Source organism: Mustela putorius, unplaced genomic scaffold, assembly GCF_011764305.1.
Source record: "Mustela putorius furo isolate JIRA1106 unplaced genomic scaffold, ASM1176430v1.1 tig00003962_pilon_pilon_pilon, whole genome shotgun sequence".
Classification (NCBI taxonomy): domain Eukaryota; kingdom Metazoa; phylum Chordata; class Mammalia; order Carnivora; family Mustelidae; genus Mustela; species Mustela putorius.
Window position 1 is genome coordinate 23,099,140 of NW_025422106.1, and position 22,234 is coordinate 23,121,373.

General features: G+C 43.4%; 1 protein-coding gene across 1 annotated transcript in view; it reads left to right on the forward strand.

Moving 5' to 3' along the window:
• Nucleotides 1–22,234, forward strand: part of VPS53 (VPS53 subunit of GARP complex) — a 137,025-nt gene that overhangs the window by 30,661 nt on the left and 84,130 nt on the right. Inside the window, exons 5-8 of the mRNA XM_004746893.3 lie at nt 5,650–5,736; nt 9,438–9,553; nt 11,265–11,384; nt 20,819–20,897. Coding sequence (XP_004746950.1) covers nt 5,650–5,736; nt 9,438–9,553; nt 11,265–11,384; nt 20,819–20,897 — 402 coding nt within the window. The remainder of the gene's footprint in view (nt 1–5,649; nt 5,737–9,437; nt 9,554–11,264; nt 11,385–20,818; nt 20,898–22,234) is intronic.

A 22,234-nucleotide genomic window follows, 5' to 3' on the forward strand; every position in this document is an offset into this window, starting at 1 on the left:
TACATAAATTTCTAAAGAATATTTATTTATTTGAGAGAGCACACGTGCATGCACAAGTGGTAGGAGCAAGGGGAGAGGGACAGGCAGACTCAGTGCTGAGCTCTGAGTCCAAAGAGTAATCCTTGATTCTTTCCTTTTCCTCATTAGCCACATTCAGTCATCAGTGAGTCCCACAGGTGAGATCTTCCCAGAAATCCCAGTCACTGAGCTGCTTCCCAGCACCGCTGGCAGCCTGCTCTAGACCTGCCCTGTTTCTCACCTAGACCAGCCCTTCCCAGCAGTCTCTTCTTTCATGCCTGCCTCTTATAGCCCCTGCCACACAGCAGCCAGGGTGGTCTTTTATGCATGTAAACCATTTGCCAGTCCCTTCTTTAAAAGCCTTCAGTGGCTTCTCATTGCACTTCGAACAAAATCCCGTGATTTTACCCGGCCTTTGCGGCCCCCCAGGCTTCAGCAACTGCCTGCTTCTCCAAATTATTGGCACTTCCCACTCGATGACCCTGCCATCCACTGCCTTACTTTTGGTCCTTCCAAACACCGAGGTCTTTTTCTGCATTAAGATCTTTTATTTGCTGTTCTCTCTACTTGGAATTCTCTTACTCCAGATCTGAAAATCCAGACTCTTCCTCATCCTGCAGGTCCCAATTCATATGTTCTTTCTTCTGTGACCAACCATCTCCCTCACTCCCACTGCCCTGTCCCTCTCTGAAATTTTCTCCTTCCTTTCTTCAGTTAGTTGTTTTTTTTTCCAGTATCTTCCCCCACATACCACTTCTCGGAGTAAGTTCCTTGAGGACAGGGAGAAGGACCATGTCTGTCTTATCCGCTATTGGGTTTTCAGTGCTTAGAGGAATACCTGGTGCATGAAAGATGCTCAGTAAGTATTTGTTGATGGGGCGCCTGGGGGGCTCAGTCAGTTAAGTGTCTGCCTTCGGCTCAGGTCTTGGTCCTGGAGTCCTGGGATCGAGGCCTGCATTGGGCTCCCTGCTCAGCGGGAAGCCTGCTTCTCCCTCTCTCTTTGCTACTTCCCCTGCGTGTTCTCTCTCTCTCTCTCTCTGTCAAATAAATAAATAAATATTTGTTGAATGATAGAAGGAATGAATTAATGAAATGCTGACAGAGTAACAGTTCAGATAGAGGTTGTCTTCAGTCACAAGACAGTGAGGGTCTCTGTGGCTGGAAAGTGAGAATTTGTGGCAAGAGTATAGATTTGAAAAATAGCAGTTTTAATAGCATTTTAAAATTATTAATTTATTAATGTATTATTAATTTAAGTTATTAATTAAAATAGCATATTTAAAGTACTCCCTACTTTTACTGCTATTATTTTAAAACATTCTGGCTTAAATCGTAGTTTGTGAAGTTGTGGCCTTCACGGTGAATATGTGGCGTCCCTTCCTTCTCTTTCTCTCCTCCTCCCAAGTGAATGAACAAACAAAAGCCAGTGCTGGCGATGGGATCTCTGGGCTCCCACAACATTCTGTACATATCTTTATCATATCTCAGTGCTTTACTATTTATTATCTTATTTGCCTTATTAGAATATAAACTCCTTGAGAGCAGGAATTACATTTTTTATCCCTGCATCTCTAGTATCATGTTTGTTGATTGAATAAAGTGGATATTAAAATTTGTTCTAGTTCCTGAGTAGCATGGCCAAACACAATGATTTAGCAATTATTTCTGAAGGAAAAATTATGATCTAGTATTTACAGATATCTGAGATAATCTAAAAATATAGTTTATTCAAAGACAATCATAGAAAAATTCCTTTCATAAATGGAGAGGAGAGGAATATATGGAAGGTTCTGGGGTGGATGAAATTTTATATACATATATATGAAGTATATATGAAAAATACATAATTGTGTGTGTGTATATATATGTGTATACATACACACACACACAAACACACACCCCTATATATGAGTGAATAATTTACTACTCTAGCTACGGTTTTATAAAATTTGATAGCATAGCAAGGTAAAACATTTTCCTGTCTCATTGTCTAGGTTAATTAGCCTGTATTTTTTTCAGTATGGGAGGATTGCAAAACTGAATTATATTGCTTGAAAGAAGGTCTGCAGTTGAAATGCTGGCATAGCCAGAACTACTGTGGTTAATGTATTTGTTACCTAACTTTCCTGAGAGCAAAGATGGAGTGTGTGTGTGTGTGTGTGTGTGTGTATACCCCATGATGGATTTTAAAATTCAACTTAATAAATGTATTGAGAGCCTACTGTAGTATTCTAGGCACTGCCTTCAGTGCCAGTAAGTCACAATGAATGAGATACATCCATCCCTGTTAGGGATGTCATGGTCCAACCAAAAGACACATCCCCCCCAAAATTATTAAAAATGTTAAGTATGCATAAAGGGTCAGAGACACCCAGACACCCAGACAGCCGACCTGGTCTGCCCCAGGAGGGGGTATAAGCCGCTGCCAGAATAATGTCCCCTCAGGCTCAGCCACAGTGGACTAAAGGAACGGCTTCTCAGAGGACCTTCTGGACATGCATGTTAGAAGCCATAACATAGTCATGTGTGACAGCTCAGTGTATGCATCTCCTGTTTGGGATTGAGCCACACACAGGGCAAGGAACTCCAGAAGCAACAAGGAGTCCCAGTATCAGAAGTGGACAGCCTGGGAAACCTAGGCTGAATGAATTGATTCCACCGTGTGCTGCATGTGTGTTTACAGGCGAGGGCACTGGGAGGGAAGGGGAAGAAGTGGCATTTGAACTAGGCCATGGGATACAGCAGAGATTTGCACACTGTTGGTGGCTGTGTTGAACATTTTATTTTGAAACTTCCCTCCTTTGGTTGTAAATGGAGATTTGGTATTTTTTATTCCTTTTTATCATTTTAATATTGGTAGGACTTGGTTTGTCATAATCTTAGGAAGTCTGAAGTTGGGTGATAATGGTAGTAAGCGGTGCTCGAAAGACTCTTGCTTATATGCTGGTTTTGAGGAGGTGAATTTTAGAAATGAGGAAGTGAATTCTTGGGATGGGGAGGTGGAATGAGTAGACGAGGATTCACTCAGGGAGGGGCTTAGGGTAGGAATCATCAGATAGTGGGCAGCCCTGTGGTCATAATGAGAAGGAAAGTCATGGTCAAGGGAACATTATATGTGCATGTCTCTTTGTGTCTGTGCAGAGGTGCAGCATGCATTTGCTTGGGTCGTCCTGAGCCCTGGAAATAAACCTAATATTTGTGCAGTTTTTTACACCTGTTATGTCACTGAGCCTTCCCCAGAACCGTGGAAGTGCGTGCCATTATCACCACTTTGCAGATGAGGAAACAGATGCCCAGAGAAGTTGCACACAGAGTGAGACGGCAGAGGCAGGCCTCACACTGCTGCCTGCTGGCTGGAAAACACAGGGTTTTCTCGCACCACCACAGCCAATTTGGGGGTGCTGAGTCCTAGAATGAGAAGGGCAGGATGGCATGAAACTGGGAGAAAAGATGGCCAAGTGAGTCACCATCTCGGGACAGAATGGGGTTGAGAGAAGCTGCTCAGTGTGACCCATTTCCATTTCGTCTCATCTTTCGATCATTTCCTACTTTGTAGGTAACATTTCCCAAGTTAGGAATTTGGGGCTCCAGGAGCAATGCCAACTCTTGTTTGAAGACCAGACCTTCTGGTGATTAAGATCCTATGTCCAGGTGGCAGAAATCACGAGTGTAAAACTCCTTTGCTCACAAACCTTTGTAGATACAAGTGAAGCGATCCAGCAGGGAGAACATGCGCCGACCTGGTCTGCCCCAGGAGGGGGTATAAACCGCTGCCAGAATAATGTCCCCTCAGGCTCAGCCACAGTGGACTAAAGGAACGGCTTCTCAGAGGACCTTCTGGACATGCATGTTAGAAGCCGTAACACAGTCATGTGCGACAGCTGAGTGTATGCATCTCCTGTTTGGGATTGAGCCGCACACAGGGCAAGGAACTCCAGAAGCAACAAGGAGTCCCAGTATCAGAAGTGGACAGCCTGGGAAACCTACAAAGGAAAGGAAGGCACAAACCCTGCCTCCAGCCAGGAAAGAATTTGCAGAAGAAGCCACCCCGCGTTTGTTTTGGGGGGATTTTTTTTTAAGTGCAAAGAGAAGACGTGTGAGTTTGTGGTCCAGAGGTAGCTTTTTCATTGGGTATAGCTGGACACAGGAGTCCAAATCATTCTGTCCAGGCTTCTGTTCTTCTCCCTTCGTCTCGGCTCTGTGGGGTGGCGCTGTCAGGGAGCATGACTGCTTCCCTATGCAGGCTGTGAGGGCCGCACACGGCTCTAGGCTTACACTGGCCTTATCGTTACATTCAGAGAGGGCTTGTGAGGACTGGTTGGGACAGGCCACTCTTCAGTCCAACGTAAATAAAGTATGTTTGATGAAATGCAGTGTTAGTTGTTCTGGCTGCCGCATCTTTTCCAAGTACAAATGTTCTGCACATGTGTGGTTTTAGCACCCTGACAACTCCGCGAACATTGCTTCCCCTACTCATAGACATGACCATGGCTTAGCGTACTTTTAATGTGTGGCATCTATCTTCTCAGTTTTCCAGTAAGAAGCCTTTGGCTCACCATTAGTTTGTTTTTTGATGTGTTTTTTTTTTTTTTTAAGATTTTATTTATTTGACAGATCACAAGTAGGCAGAGAGGGAGGCAGGGAGAGAAGGGGAAGCAGGCTCCCCGCTGAGCAGGGAGCTCTTTGCGGGGCTCGGTCCCAGGACCCTGGGATCATGACCTGAGCCAAAGGTAGAGGCTTTGATGCACTGATTAACCCACTAAGCCACCCAGGTGCCCCTCACCGTTAGTTTCAAGTGTCTCTTTCTAACTTCATGTCATAGGTTTCTAAACAGGGTACTAGAAACGTCTGTAAGGTTTGCCACAGTTCTGGAATCCCCAGGTATGGTTGATTTTGTTGAAAGTACAGTCTGCTGGAACTTTCAAGATTCAGAATTTCTCCCAACTTACAGCCACCTGTGTCTCTATAAGCTTTGATGGTTATTATGGATGTGTGCATGTACAAACAGATGCACAAAAAGGCACAAATGTGCATGTCTTATTTATGTGTTGTTATCAATAATGTAATAATCCCTAAGGGATGAAACACTGCAATAAGACGAAATCAGAGAGGGAGACAAACCATAAGACTCTTCTGACTATAAGAAATAAACTGAGGGCTGCTAGAGGGGAGGGTGAGTAGGGTGAGATGGGGTAACTGGATGATGGGCATTAAGGAGGACACGTGATGTAAAGAGCCTTGGGTGTCATATGCAACTGATGAATCACTGAACTCTACATCTGAAACTAATAATACACTCTGGGTTAATTAATTGAATTTAATAAATAAAATTAATAAAATAAAACTAAATAAAATAAAAAAGTTTTTAAAAAACCTGTAGTAATCCCTGAGATGGATGGAGGGAGCTCATTTTTTAAATTAAAACTTTATGATTCAGATTGGCAAGAATCCTGTGTATTTGCCTGTATCTGAATGCTAGAGTCTGTCTACCGCTTGGGCGCTGTGAAATTGTCCACACAAGTATAGTGAATCCAGAGAGCTTTGTGGTAGTTTTCTTCTGAAACTAGACATGATTATGGGTTAATGACTGTGCTGTCTTGTGTTGCTTCATGTTTGTCATTCTTACTCTAGGCACTTGAAGAGGCTCAGAAAGCTATTCAGCAACTCTTTGGCAAAATCAAAGATATCAAAGACAAAGCAGAAAAATCAGAGCAAATGGTGAGTTTCGTTTTCTTCCAAACTTTCTTGCGCTCGAAGAGAAAGTTCAGTTCTTGTCCAGTCATTCTGATTACTGGGCTTTTTCTCCCACTCACTGCCAGCCACAGCACCCACATCTCTGAATCAAGGCCTGGGAATACCTTCCAGATCGATTCAAGAGGAGCTGCTAGACATACGGTGACTCACCTCCCAGCTGCCCTGCAGTTGCAGCCCTATTTTTAAATGGAAAAAGTTTTCTTCTTCTCTCCCCAAAATAGTTTTCTAGTCATTTCGGATTCCTTTTGCTGGCATTTTTATATGTCATATATTTCTCAGTTGAGATACACAACATATAATATGGTGTAGCGTGAAAACTGCTACTGGATCTGGGAGGAGGGGGTGCGTCTCCTGCCACGATACGTGCTTATGGTTTTGATTAAGTTCTCCCTTGACAAATTTGTGTTTCCTGGTGATGTACACAGGAGGCCTATCTGCTCATTGGGAATCCAGCCTACCCCACTCCTGCTCCGTGAGGGGACACCGTAAAATGTGAGCTCCTGCACTCGCATTCTGACCACATAGTGTCGTATCTCTGAATTATGTCTGAATTCCAGTTTCTTCAGGTGCAAAATAAGTATGATAACACCTGCCTTAAATGACTATTGGAAAATTAAATGTATGAAGGGCACTGAGCATAGTACTAAGCTTGTGACTAAAGTCATTACTTACGTCATTTCCCCCCCTACTTCTTTTGGTTACAGAAACTCCCGAATCCTTCTTGCCCTACATCCTCTTCTGATTTATTACTACAGGAACAGAACTGCTGTCACCTTTCTGTGTATCCTGCAGCTCTCTTTCAGTGGCCGTTTGGCAAGATAGGGAAGGATATGGAGTGGGAGGGGGATGGACAGCTTGACAGAGTGGTGCAGCACACAACCTCTGAAGGCAGGCTGCCTGCGTTGGGATCCAGCACCTCTACTTACAAACCATGGCAAGTCAATCAACCCATCTGTGCCTGGTTTCATCACTGTAAAATGGAGGTAATAGTCCTGGGTACATCCCAGGATTGTGGGGATTAATTGAGATCACGTGTGACACCCACAGCCCCTGAGTGAGAATCGGTTGTTGCTGTTCTTACCGTCAGCTCTTCTCTTCCTCCTTCCAGGCAGGCAGTGTTACGGGCCTTAACTACCAAAGGAGGGGTCAGAGGAACAGAACCCTTTCATCAGAGGGAAGATATGAATATTTGTGCTTTGTCGCAGAATTCAGAAGGCTTTAAGAGGCAGCTGTCATCTGAGAGGGATTCAGATTTATGGTTCTTTCCCCAAGGATGTGTTGCCTCAGCACCATCCACTGTTCACTGAAGAGCGAGAGTTAGTAGATGTTTTATTTTCCAGCAGTTTGCTCTCCTGGCTCGTGCTTTGCTAAAGGGAGGAAGAAGAGGGACTGGAGAGAGAATGGATGTTCGTTGAGCTTCTTCAGGGTGCCAGCTACTGTCATAGATATCCTTTGATACAAGTAATCTAATTTAGCTTTCACAGCAACTTAATCAACTAGGTTTTATTATCATTATTATTTTATGATTACCCATTTTTTAAAAAAGATTTTATATATTGGGGCACCTGGATGGCTTAGTTGGTTAAGCATCTGCCTTGGGCTTAGATCTGGATCACAGGGCCCTGGCCCCCAAGGCAAACGCGTAACTGAATGAGACACAGAGGTGCCCCTGTGATTATCCATCTTACAGGTGAGGAAATCGACTCAGTGAAGCTAAGGAGCTTATTCTAGGACACAGAGTTGGTGAGTGGAAGAGCTGAGATTCAACCCTAAAGCTGCCTAACTCCAAAACCTACCATAGCATGTTTCGTCCTTTTTTGGCTGCCCCTGGCTACAGTTCAGGCACATTAACTCCAGGTATAATGATCCCTGTGACTTTGACCTGAGCATCCTTTGCATGAGCTCCATTTGTTCAGGAAAGACAGGATATGTGATGGGGAGAGACGGAAGGTACTGGGAATGGAGAAACCAGTCACTTCTGGTGCAGAGCTCCAGGGAGGGCCTGAAGGATGAGGATGAGTAGACAGGGGCAGTTTTTGTGATGAGGCACAGAAAGAATATTTAGTGGCTGAATAATGATGTGGGAATGAGAAGAGTCACAGATGACTGTGATTCTTAATGCAATAGTCAAAGACTTCTGAGGAAGCTCAGAAGAGGTGCAGGGATTTTTCTGTAGAAAAGTGGGTGATGAGTCAGTGTTGGAAGTGGGTTATCAGATCCTAGGACCAAACTCCTATACTAGTTCACTGTACCACTCCTGATCTTGTTTTTCCCTAAGCTCAGTTATTCTGGGAAGAAGTTCTCAGCCTATTCCCATACCCCTGCTCCTACCCCCAGGGAACAGATGTAGAGATACTTTGATGGCCTGAGAGTAACAGGGAGAGGGGGCTTGATGGGGGGAGTCCCTGTGAGAGAGACTTTTACTGCCAAGATCCAGGTCAGCTTAGCAGGTTTGTGGGTGTGGAACAAAGCTGTGAAGGTCATCATCTTTACTTTATGGGTTCACCCAGGGTGATCAAACTCTGAAAAATCGGATCATGTGAACCTAACTCCCCACGTTTTTCACTTTTAATGAGAGCTGGGTCTTTCCAGGGACTAGAATATTTGTGTCTAGTGTCCAGGGCACTCCCCTTCCTTCTAGGTATCAAAGAACCTGGGAAACCAAATTGCTCTTCAGAAAGTTTCTTGGTCAACATGAGCTCAGGCAGTCTAGTTGGACATTCTGCCTAGATGTTAGTAAAGTTGGAGAACTGTTCCCACTTTTATTACTGAATGTGCTTTTCTAGTGACTAAAATATACTTGTTTTCCAGGTAGAGTTTATTTCTCTTGGATCTACTGGGTCAACAGTGTCTGAATTTTACTTCCCCAGTTATCTTCTTGCTCCTGAAGACTTCACAGTACATGTTAGGCATATGTTACATTATTTTAGTCTTCTTGAGATTTGAGATCAAGTCTTTCTTTGCTGGGGATTGGGCAGTAAACCTTGGTTTCATGAATAAAGATCATTTCAACAGAATTAGTCGCCTAATACTATCCATTCTGTATCGAACCCGGTAGCCCTCCTGTCAGAAAGCATACTTTCCTGATCTTGTTCCAGAGCAGACGTGCCAAACTTGGCTCCTGGACCCTGTAAGCTCCATACTAAATTGCCATTTGGATCGCTCCTTTTGGGGTAAAAAACAAAGTTCATTTAGTTCTCACAGTAGAGGATTTTGTACCTCTGGGTAAAAAGTCTTCTGAAGAAATGCCAGATGAGGTTTAAATGGACTGATTGGAAGGTATTTCAATTTTATATGATGAGAATGTCTGTGTTTTCTCCAGGGGCTAACCTCAGGTTTTTTTGTTTTTTGTTTTTCCTTGCTTCATTTGCCTTATTTTCTTGTGGAGCTACTTGCAGATGGATTTCCATGTTTCTTTCTTTCTTTTTTTTTTTTTTAGATTTTATTTGACAGAGAGAGAGAAATCACAAGTAGGCAGAGAGAGAGAGGGGAGGAAGCAGGCTCCCTGCGGAGCAGAGAGACCGACGCGGGGCTTGATCCCAGGACCCTGGGATCATGACCTGAGCTGAAGGCAGAGGCTTTAACTCACTGAGCCACCCTGGCGCCCCGGATTTCCATGTTTCTAAACCTTCTTCCTTTTTCTCCTGTGGTTTCTCACTCCGTAGGTTAAAGAAATCACCCGTGATATTAAACAGCTAGATCATGCCAAACGCCACCTGACCACGTCGATCACAACACTGAACCATCTGCACATGTTAGCAGGTGGCGTGGATTCCCTCGAGTAAGCAGCGTCCACTTTCTCTTTGGGGTCCTCAGGAAATGAACGTGCCATGTAAAGAAAATGGCATCATAGGTATTTTACTCAGCCAGGGAAGGCTCACTCTTCTGCCCCACTTCCTGCAAATTGGTCTCAAGTGTTTAGTCACCATTTGGCTTTGTGCCCTCTGGTGTTCAAAATGTCACAAACACCTGAAAGTCTGAAGTGAGTTGCAAGTGAGTGTGGAAGGGACCCAGACAATGTGTGGAGGATGATTCCAAGAATACAGCTTGTTTAAATGTGGTGGATCTCTACCATTAAGGCCAGCAGAGTCATTCGGGACCATACTCTGTCCCTATAGCCCCTGCCTGGGCAAGTTTTCCTACTTGTGTTGGGCTCAGTTGCAATGCTGTTGGATGTTCTGTATAGAAACAGGGATTTAAAAAAGAAAGGAAGCAAGAAAGAGAGAGAAAGTGAGAGAGAGAGAAAAAGAAAGTCTTGATTTATCATTCATTCCTTTTTTTTTTTTTAAACCCACTTTTTCAAAGACGGTTGCATCCTGTTTGGTTTATAGAGGAGCTGTAGGGAATGATGGCTGAGGACATTAGAAGTAGTATTCAAAGGAGGCACTGGTTATTTACCATAAGAGGCAATCCAAACGCCTCTTTTACCAGCAAGATTCTGACGTGGCTGAGAATTTGCCCTGCCCCAGCCTCAGTAGTGTCTCATGTGTAGACCAAGAAAGAACATCTTCACAGAAATTTAGATGCAGTGTCTGAAGCTGGGAAGTGGACAGGGTCAGACTCCTTCCTGGTCTCTCCAGGAAGGTTATGAGCTCCAGCAAACCCTAGTCTATTCTCCTGTGAGTAGTGATCAGAGATATGAGCCAGCCAGCGGTAGACTAGAAGAGCAGTTTCCTTGTCCCTTGCTCCAGATGCTCCAGATGTCTCTTCCCACCAGACTATCCGACCAGGCTGCAGTAGCACCATAACACCAAGTTGGTTTGAAGATCCTGTCTTTTTAAATGCCTCCTTTTTTTTTTTTTTTAAATGTTTCTTAAGGGAGGTTGTATATTGAACATTTAATTTAAAACTCCAACCCTAATAAAAAATTTAGATCTACAAATTTGACCTTCCCAGTGCTTTTATTAGCATCCTTTTATTTAAGCTTTATTAACCATAGGGAAAGTAGACATGTCTGGGAGAGTTGCTTAGCATTGGCTTTACACCTACAGCTTTGAGTTAACATATAAATGCCTAAAAATGTCCTTTGTTGTATCTTGGGAAGATGTGTTTGGTTTGCCCATATGCTGTAATCCTTAGATAGTAACATTCCTATCCCTGTTTCTGTCAAAAGTCTGCTAATCCCGTAATACCCAACCCAAATCCATAGTCTTCCCAGATTCTGTGTCCCCACCCAATGAGAATCTATCACCCACACATTCTTTTGTACCTCCCATAGGACATAATGTGTATTTCTGTTGAGAACTCAATTTATCCCACTCGTGTACTTGGCTGTGTCTCTCTTACTAAGTGATATCACTTTGAGGCGTTTGATTAGTTCTTTTTTTTTCCCCCACCCACCTCCAGTGTGCAAGACCATATACAATTAGCGCTCAGTAAATGGTTACCACATCAAGTTGATGTCTGTTTTGGAGCTCAAAGTAGGTTGTTCCATATCTGTATCTTGTGTCCTTCGGGTGTTTCTAGATTCTCAACTTCTTATTCCCTTGCAGAGCTATGACCAGGCGAAGACAATATGGAGAAGTTGCTAATCTTCTTCAGGGTGTGATGAATGTTCTGGAGCACTTCCACAAGTATATGGGAATTCCACAGATCCGGCAGCTTTCCGAAAGGTAAAATGTCGCTGGAGAAGACAGTCTTCTGCTTTAGAGGAAGATGGCGCTGGGCTGTGCTTCAGCAGCTAGCTCAGTATGTTCACTGCAGCATCTTCTTGTAAGAGAGACCCTCAGATGTCATGTCATGTAACTTGGTGGAATATAGATGTCTACACCCCTTTCCCACTCCTTACTATGTCTTCTAAAGCAATCTCTCTTAGATTGCTGCTGGCCTGGCATCATTGGAGGGGCAGCTGGCGAATTATGTAGGTGGACATCCGCATTTGTGAAGAAAACTGTTCCAGTTGTTTGTTTCCTTATAACAAACCACCACCACATTTAATGGCTCACAACAACAAGTATTTCACTTGTGTAATTTAACCTGCCTCAGCAGGAATGTCTCTCACTTCCGCTCCATGCGGCATCAGCTGGGATGGGTCAGGAGGGGGCCTGAGGGATCCAGGGCTCACTCTCGTGGCTGGCTAGTTGGTGCTTGTTGTCCGCTGGGAGCTCGGCTGGGTTGTCTTCCATGGGCTGCTTGGTCTTCCTCACGGTTAGGTGGCTGGGTCCCAAGAATGGGCCTCCCAAGAGAACTAGGCCTTGGAAGTCACTGTGGGAGGGAGTCGCAAGGCAGCCAGGATTAGAGGAAGGAACGTAGTCTCCCCACAGCCCCTCACTTGGAGGAACAGCAAAGTCTCATTGACGAAAAGAGCACGTGAGACAGGCTGTACTGTTGTGGCAGTTTTTAGAAAGTCTCATTTGCCACTAGAACTTCAGATGTGACAAAATGATGACTTCACCTCTTCTTTTCTTCCTACCTCTTGGGAGTTTCAGTCCCAGATTCAGAGCCAGTAGGAAGGAGACTTGATACTTAGAAGGAAGGTGAAGATTCTAAAGGAGAATAAGAGAGGAGTAAATTGAGCGTGTTTTCTATTAGAAATAGCCGCAGTGAGAATACTGAGGAGGCAGAGATGGTCACAATTGACGAATCCTAATCTTTCTTGAACAAAGAAGAGACAAAGGGGCTGGGCCCTTGACAGCAGCCAGCATTCTCATTTCCGTCTTCTTAATCAGGCCTGATTGCCACAGGCCTCTTTTTCCTTAAGTTTCTATATTTTTAATCATGTAAGCAATTATGTAAGTAATATAGGTATGCATTTTCTTTATTTAAAAAAAAGCCAAATAAATATACAGATGGAACTGAAGTCCCCTTTAGCTTTCCTTGAGATCCTAGTGCTGCTTGTACAGGCAGTGACAGTAGTGACTATTATCAAGTGAATGTGGATTCCTCTTGATTTTTATCTGTGCACTTATAGAAATCTGTAGTTTCAGTTTGTGGGTTTGGGCTGTTTGGTTTTAAATAAATGGTTTCACACCATATGCTTCATTCTGAAACTTACTTTTTGGTTTTACCCTCACGATGTATTTTAGAGATTCTCCACACTGATATACAAACCTACCTTGTTCTTTTTATTCTTCTAAATTTATTTTATTTTTTTAAAGATTTTATTTTTGCGAGAGAAAGAACGAATGCACAAAAGTGAAAGAGAGAGAGCACAAATGGAGGGGAGAGGCAGAGGGAGAAGCAGACTCCCCACTGGGCAGGGAACTCGACGTGGGACTTGATCCCAAGAACCTGGAATCATGACCTGAGCCAAAGGCAGATGCTTAACCAACTAAGCAACTCAAGTGCCCCTACCTCATTCTTTATAATTGATGCCTGGAATTCCGTAGTATAACATCCACAGATTATTTAATAATTTTCCTATCACTAGGTTGTTTGCTTCTAATCTTTAAAAGTGATCCCTTTTTGCACATCGATAAATATTTCCCTAGGAAAGATTATGTCATGGGTAAAGTCCAGTTAAAATTTTAATAACCACTGCACGTTTGCCTTCCCAAGAGGCCTTATCTGTTTTATAGTACCATCTGCAGAGTATGTGAGTGCCCACCCCCTATACCTTCAAGAAAGCTTTATATTGTCATTTTTCCTGTTTTATTTAACTGGTGGATGAAAAATAGCATCGTGTTCCTTTCATTTCCATTTCCCTGGTGACTACTGAGACTAGTTATCTTTTGATTATTGGCTGTTTGTGTTTCCTCTGAAATGCCTGTTACCCGTTGCCTTTTTGTCTGTTGAGTTATTTATTTATTTCTTATTGTTTCTATATATTCTGGACATTGATACTTTGTCAGAGCTGGTAGATCTTGCCTGTAAAACCATCTGGGTGTGTTACTCTCTTAAAGGTAGATCTTTGACTCTCGCTGTGATTTCTTCCATGGTTATTAATTGGTCTATTCGGGTTTCTTATTTCTTTTTTTTCTTTTGTTTAAATCATGTTAATATATACATAAAATATACCATGTTAATAATTTTCAAGTGTGCAACTCAACAGTGTTAATTATATTCACAATATTATACAACCATCACCACTTCTATTTCTAAAACTTTTTCATTACCCCAAACAGAAACTCTTATCCATTAAAGAGTAACGCCCATTATCTCCTTTCCCATCTCTGGGAACCTGTGTTCTATTTTATGTTTCTCTGAGTTGCCTAGTGTAGGTACCTCATATAAATGAAATCAAACAATATTTGTTCTTTTGTGTCTGGCTTATTTTACTTAGTAAAATGTTTCAGGGTTTATCCGTGTTGTAGAATGTCTCAGAATTTCATACCTTTTTAAGGCTGAATATTTCATTGTATATATACACTACATTTTGTTCATCCATTCATCTGTGGGTGGATACACAGATTGCTTCTACCCATTAGCTGTTGTATGATAGACTGGGAGAATCTTTGGTCTGGCATTTCTTGTTGCCTGTTAAAAATCTGGTCAATCTGATTCTTAACTCCTTAATAAGGTCATCTATTTTCATTTCATTTTTCTTTTGCTGTGGAAGCCTTTGAGATTAGGGAGAGGGGCTGGTCAGGAATTTTACTAGGATATAGGTCTCTTTTCCTTCATGTTGCTCTGTACTTACCATATCTTCAGTCCGAAGACTCATGAGTTTCTTCAGTTCTGAGGAATCACTTTCTTCTGTTTCTTTGAGTAGTTTCTGTGCTTTGTTCTCTATGCTTTCTCTTTTGGAATTTCTATTATGTGAATACTGGAACTTTTAAGTCTTTCTCTCTTTCTTTCTTTAGGGAGGACGAGGGGGTGATACAGAGGGAGAGGGCGAGAGAGATTCTGAAGCAGACTCCATGCCCAGTGCAGAGCCCAGCACAGGGCTTGATCCCACAACTTTGACTGAGATCATGACCCCAGCCAAAATCAGGAGTCAGTCACGCAACCAACTGAGCCACCTTGGCACCCCAGATTATATGTATTTTAAAGCTCTGATTTGCCTGTTCTGTTTCTTTGTCCTCTGATAGAAGGTTTTCGGTTTGCTGAGCATGGTAACTCTTTCTTGGCATTGGCATTCCTCCAGTGTTTGGTGATTTCTAACTGAAAGCTCGTTTTTGGCTTTGAGATTCTCTGTCATCCTGATCAGGGTTGCTCTTCTATTGCCACCTGCTAAGAGAGGGGTGGAATGTGCTGCTCAGCTAAGAGCCACAGATAGCTCTTCTTAGGTGACATGGGTCTGGAGCTGGAGGAGTTGCCAGGTAGATATGCCAGTGGCTGATCTGCTGGGCTTGGGGGCTCCCTGATCGGCCTGGATGTTGTCAGCCCTCTGGCCACTACGGAGGTTCTCAGACCCATACCCATTCCATGACCTGAGCGTTCAAGGCAGGGATGCAGACCTGGACACCAGCCGGCTTCATTACTCCCCTTGCAAGAGCCCAACATAGACTGCTGGCATTTGCTTTAGGGTCCCTCCTGCTCATGGGATCCACTGTCCTCATGTCTTTCGTTTTTGAAAAACAGTTTTCAGCAGTGGTTTCCTTCTTCAAGCCCGTGCTACCAAGCAGTTCTGAGTTTCTAGCATGCTTCTTCTTTTTTTGCCTGGTTCTGGATTTTTATTAAAACCTTTTTATTATTTCTCAGGATCTGGAGCAGGAAGGGGAGGTTGCAGCATGTGCTCAGTGTGCCATCTTAGAGTGGAAATGCCAGAGGACTATTAGGGAATGTAAGAACAGAGCTTGGCAGAATACTAGGGAAATCACCACCCTTTCCCCCATCCTTCCTAACTCCTTCACACTTAGAACTGGCCAATCGCCATATCACATGGGGGCATGAAGTAGCAAAGAGAGCAGACAAACAGAGCCTTATGAGCTGCCAGAAAGGAGACTCAAATGGAGAAGGCAGACTTGTTCTCAGGGGATAGGGGAGAAGAACGGAAAGGAAGGCACTATCACCTCCCCTTACCCTTGTGACAGTCCAGAGTTGATCTTTTTTTTCTCATTCACTTATTCTTTCCTTCATTTACCTAATAGATACACACTATGGACTTTCTGTGTCCTAGGGCCCGTGCTAGGGTATTGAAAGCACAAAGTAAGAAATACATACTCTGCCCTCAAGGAGTTCACCATTGTTGTGGGCAGAAGAGAGACACTAGTAGAAAATTCTAGTGTGGCATAGATACAACGGAAGTGGTAGATGCAGTACAAGCAATAGCCAGATCTCAGAAGAGAAACTGAAGGACTCAGCCTTTAGGGGCTGAGGGCAGGGTCACGGAAGAATTCAGTTTTCATCTGATCTTAAAAGATCAGTTGGTACTTTGGAGGACAGCAGAGTGTGAAAGTCTGCATAGGTAGGTAGAGTCGCATTTTGTACGCCTTGTGAAAGAGTCTATTCTTTATTTTGTGGACAGGAAAGATCTTAAGCAGGGAGGGGCATGATCTCATTTGTGTTTTGTAGTAGCTATAAAGGACTGGAGATTAAGACTATGTTCTAGACCAGAAAAGATAAGAACCTCACCAAGACAGTAACCATGAGGCCAAGGAGATCTGGGGAGGCGTTTGTTATCAGTTGGTTGCATTGGGGCACATGGGTGTCTCAGTTGTTAAGCGTCTGCCTTCAGCTGAGGTTATGGTCCCAGGGTCCTAGGATCGACCCCCGCATTGGGCTTCCTGCTTGGCGGGAGGCCTGCTTCTCCCTCTCCGACTCCCTCTGCTTGTGTTCCCTCTCTCACTGTCTCTCTCTCTGCCAAATAAATTTTTAAAATCTTAAAAAAAAAAAAATCGGTTTTGTTGGGCGGCATTATTGGATGGCAGGAATATAGCAGAACTGAATTCTATTCCTAAAAAAGCAATGTAGGGACGAATAAGAGGATGCAGTCTTTTAGGACTCTGCTTTTTAACATTTTTCAAAGAGGTGGTTTTTATAAATTTGAAAGAACTTTGTGATTACTGTTGTAAGACATTCTCCTTGAAAAGAGACAATCTGACATTCTGGTAATGTATTTCAGTGCTCCGAACATTCATTATCATGTAGCGTTGCTGCCAACAGGAGGACTTTTTTCTTTCAGTTCATTTCGCAACTCCTATTAGCAAAAAATTTGTGTAGGTTAATACAGAATAAATATGTGCTATTAAGTAACCCTAAACACAAGAAATCTCTGGTTTTTAGTGCTTGACTACAATTGTTTTTCAAGAGGTACTCAAAGTTTGAGGAAAGTCCAGATTTCTTATTTTTAGCATCTTTTCTGGTGAATTCTCCTCCCTTATGTTTGCACGGTGATGGTAGAACCATCTGGAAATGATAGAAATAGCTGTTTGTTGGGGGGCAGGGGAGAAGGCAGCAGAGTTATGCTGTGTACATTGCTTCAGTTTCTCCAGTTTAATAGCTTGCTCTCTATAAATCGTAGTAGTCACATGAAAGGTTGTGCTCTGAAACCTTTGCCTGTACATTTGAAATATGAGGTTCATGGGCTTTGATTTGAATGTAGCTATTTCTTCCAGCTACCCTTCTGGAAAATGCTTAAATGTTAATGTAGCATTGAGGGAAAGATTTTTTTTCTTTGATATCATCTTTACATTTCAGAGCCTCCTGGCTTAAGAATATCCATGAGAGCAAATGTTTCTAGTAATCAGTCAGTATTTCCTGAGAAAGAGTAGAAGATTCTTGCACTCTCTTGAAACCCATAAAACTCTTGAACTAAAAAATATTTTTCAGAAAAAAAAAATATTTTTCGGGACTATAACTAACCTCTTACGTGGGAGAGGTACTTGGCAGGCTGGAGGGGATGGGGGCTTCCATGGTGTAGCAATGAAAGAAATTAGAGAATGAAACGGCCTGACTAGCTGTGTGACTTCAACAAGTCCTTTCTGAAATTACTTCAGTTTCAAAAGCCTAAGGGTTATGCCTCATTGTCTCCCAGAATCACACTTAAGATTCTGGATTCGGATTCTTTAGAAAGCCTGTCTGTTTGGAAATAGAGCATCTGACTAATCTGACTCATTAGCCATTCTGTCCAGGACAGACTGTGTGTTTAGGAGGTCAGTTCATTGTGAAGTCCTGAGGGTATTTCCGTTGGGGCATTTACAAGGTAATGGAAGCATCAGGATTACTTTATCTACAAATGTCTAAATAATTTTCATAATTTGCTGTATCCTTCTGTTTCCACCCACTGTACAAACTGATAGCACATGTAGGAAAGGTCACCTTTGTTTTTTGTTTTTGTTTTTTAAGTTTATTTGTCTAAGAGAGAGAGGGAACACAAGCAGGGGGAGCAGCAGGCAGAAAGAGAAGCAGGCTCCCTGGTGAGCAAGGAACCCGATGCGGGACTGGATGCCAGGACCCTGGGATCATGACCTGAGCCGAAGGCAGACTCTTAACCCACTGAGCCACCTAGGCGTCCCAGGAAAGGTCATCTTTGAACAGTCCTTCGTCAGATGGTATGGCAGGTGCTAGAAGTCATTGGTTGACCTTCCTTTCTGAGGAGCATAGTGACTCCTTTGTTTTCTAAGTATGATCAACCCCGAGTTGTCACCATCTAAGTGGATGACTTACTTGGATACCGGGAGGAATTTTTATTTACTCTCTTCTCTGTTAGTTGTAGATAGGTTTCTTAATCATTCTTACGAAAATCAGGATAGCTCAACTCTTCTGCTACCAGCATCTCAGCTGGTCCCATCTGTTTACCATAGGAACTTCCTTTTCCTCGTTAGCAGAGGAAGGAGTGTGGCCGAAGATGTGTTCTTTTAGTGTTGACTTCTTTCTAGGATCCTGTTGAGGCAACTGGTGGTAAAGACTGCTGTTCACGTCTCACCCTGAAAATGCATGGAGGCCTGGTTGGGGTTTATAGATGTCGTCACTAACATCAGTAAGGGGGACATGGTTGCTTTTTCATCCAAGTCATCGACGGACACTTGGAAAACTATGCTTGGAAACACTTACATTCCATGGAAACGTTTATGTTCCAAAGCCCACTCTTCTGCTCCTGTGTTAGCCATAGGTCTCGCTTTCAGTCACCAGTGCAGGGGTCTGCTGTTGCCAGCTCGCCATGAAGGTGGGTGCAGAGGCATAAGCAGTCCCCCTGAGGACAGGGAGAGGCATCCGGTCCAGGCCTGCATCCCCACCCTCTTACTTCACAAATCTTCTCAGTTGTGGCCCAGGTAAGGGAAATGACTTGTTTACATGTGGCTCGCTGGTGGCAGAGCTATCTCAAGCTATCTCAAGATGTGACTTTGGAAATGGACTGAAGAAGACGATAGGGGGATCTGCCAGTCATACTCTTGTACTTCCCCTGTCTTCTGCACTCTGGAAGTACCCAGCCTTACCATAGGCTCTGGCTGTCTCAGGCACCCCAGCTTTTGCTGGGTGGAGTTGGGGGGAGGGGGGAGGGGGGAGGGTGTAAAGGGCAGAGGAACCTTCATACCACTGAGGTGCTCAGGAGCCATGAAAGTATGACCGGGAATGTCCCTGACGGGGGGGTAGAACTTCCCCTCCAGGAACTGTCCCTGTGTCTTGGGAGGAACTGGTGCTCTCTCTTTGTGGTGCCAAGAGGCAAGCAGGAGCAGAAGGGCCAGAGGCTCTGGAAGCTCTGTCTTGTGATCGGGCCCAGGGGAGGCTGTCTGCCTGGCCCATTATGTGGAGTCACAAGACCTCTGAGGTAGTTTTACAGAAGCATGTTCTCTGCTCTCCTGTCAGAGCTCACACTCAGGGCATATTTCCCACTGTGCATTCGGCATCTTGAGGTGGCTGGTCCTGCTTATGATCTGGGGGCCGCTCCGGTAACAGCCTTATCTCTGTCACTGAGTGACTAAAGAGGCTACAAAGCCACCTGTAAGAGTGGTTTTAAAAGTTTTGAAGATGGTGAAAAAACCCTGAAAAGTACCTGGAGTAAAGCATAATTATAACGATGCCACAGAAAAAAACCAGATTGTTTGGGGTCCTGCCTATCCCCTCATTTAAAAAAAAATTTCTCAGTTGATTGCCAGCCACTGCTGAATAGCCCAAGAAACTGTGGTTTTGAGCTATTTGCTATTTCTAGAAACTTCAAAAGTTAATTCCAAAGTAACAGGGTGGAGACCAAAAAAGGAAGAACATGATTTTATGGCGCTTCTAGCAAGGGTAAAATATTTGCCTCAGGCTCAGGGCAGTAAGCTCTGTGAGAATGGCTGGCGGGAGGCATCCAGCTCCCCGGCCCGGGGGAGGACGTGATCATTGCAGGTGGTGCTGACACGCACAGTTCCTTTCTCATGCCAGCTGCTTCTCCTCTTTCCTCTCAGCCGACAAGTATTTTTGAGCTCCTGGTAGACACACAAATGCCAGGTTAGGTACTGACCTCTCCTTTTGAGCTCATTTTTGTTGTCAGCCAGGCTTCTGAGTGAACTTCAGCCTTCATTCAGTGGCCTTCACCCCCAAGTAACAGCTCATTTTGTCTTTCGAATCTTCTTCTTTTTACTTTAGGAAACATTCCTTTTGCTCATTTGTTGTTGTTGTTTTAAGATTTTATTTATTTATTTATTTATTTATTTGAGCAAGGGAGTGCACAAGAGCAGGAGGGAGAGGGAGAGAGAACCAACCCAGGGCTTGATCACACCACCACAAGATCATGACCTGAGCCAAAATCGATTCGGAGGGTTAACTCACTAAGCCACCCAGGTGCCCCTTCTTTTGTTCATTTGTTAAAATTTAGGATCCTGATGTTGACTTAAGGATTGAAAAAGCAGCATCTCTGAGGCAGGTTGGAGTCCTCCTGTGTTCTGGACTCCAAGGAGCAGGGATGCAGCCCTAGCAGTAATCCAACATGGATTTCTATTGGATTGGGGGTTCTTCTGTAGCATTTTCTCATGGCGTGACTACCCTCTGATGACACCTTAGAAAGATAAACATATACTCCCTTACACCAGGCGAGGGTTAGCCTAGAAAAACTTTAGGATATAGAAAATCCATCATGGCAATAAATCAGATGCCTGGGTCCTGGTCATAAAGCCGCTACTAACTAGTGTGTGACCTCTCTTCTCTAGCCACCACCCAATCTGAGCCCAATCGATCTTTGCATACTTACTTACGGATATATGAAAATGACACCAGGCAATAACATGTTCTCTTTTCCCTGCAGAGTGAAGGCTGCCCAGACTGAGTTAGGACAGCAAATCCTGGCTGATTTTGAAGAAGCATTTCCTTCCCAGGGCACCAAGGTATTATTATCCATCCTGTCTTAGAAGTTATCACCATTCTTTCCTAATTCACATTCTCTGCCGTGACTTCCTTTACCATTCCAAAAGTGCCTGCTGGCAGCCATAAGTCTGTCTGCTAGAGGTTTGGGGTGATGAGACCATCCTTGATTTTAAATATCCCAAAGCGATGTTGGTTCTTTATCTGTGGTCTTCAGCATCAAAGAGCGAGGATTTATTTTGGTTTAATTTAATATGTGTCAAACCTAGTATCTCATCTGCCCAGCAAATTTCTTTTTTCTCATGCCTGTGTTAAAAAAAAATTTTTTTTCAAGCCGCAGTGTTTTTTAGAATCGTTACATAACTTACTGGTTTCAGTTTGGTGAAGAGACAGCTGGGAGGAGCATCCACAGGCTTATGTAACTCTCAGAGCGACACAGGAGACTCACTTTTAATGATCAGAAGCCTGTTCTTTGGGATTAATCCCTTTAACTCTCGCTGGTGGCATGGCTGTTTGTGTTGTGTCTGCGAAGGCTCTGGTATTTTGCTTGTGGGCTACGGTTACACTTCTCCCATAACAAGCTTTGCCTCACTTGGCTGTCACTGTGCCTGGGTAGCTGCTTTTAGCTCTATCTTTCAAATTGTAGCAGATGTAATCTTAATGCTTTGCATGTGTTGGGGAGAAAAGAACCTTTAGAAGCTTTTTTTCTCTATTATTTGAGCTATTTCAAGAGAAAGAATTAGTCAACACAGAAATGAACTAGAGCACACACAGGCAAGCAGCGTTCCTCACTGCACTTGGCAAGTAGAGGTGGCAGTATATGTTCATTTACTGAGCCAAGGGACATTTCCTGGACCTGCTTTATAATTCAGTAACTGGAAATATCTTGATCATTTTTCTTTGTGCTCCATGAAAGAAACTTAGGAAGTAGGTGGGGGTAGGTGCCCCGGCTTTGTAGATTACTTCCTATAGGAAACGTGCTCTGGATTTTAATGTCTGCATAGGTTAATGGCTGCCTTCTAGTAATCAGTTATTTTATTTGTAAAATGTGTTCCTCTCAGGACTTTATATTCTTTATTCATTTGCTATAACTGTGGGGAGTGGATGTTGGAAAGCCATTCTTTTAAAAGGCATTGCAGGACATTCACAAATTATAAACTGTTCTTAGCCCAGACTGTTCTTAGCCAAGAGTCTGCTATACTATACTCTGGTATCTAGCCCAGTTTCATGGAGCTTCAGAAAGATATGAATGAAACCTAGCTTTATGGTTTAGAAGAAACGAGTCATGACCTACTTTATATCTTTTTCTCAGATCTCACCAGGCAGATGAAGTTAAAATGGTTTTCTTTAACAACTTGCT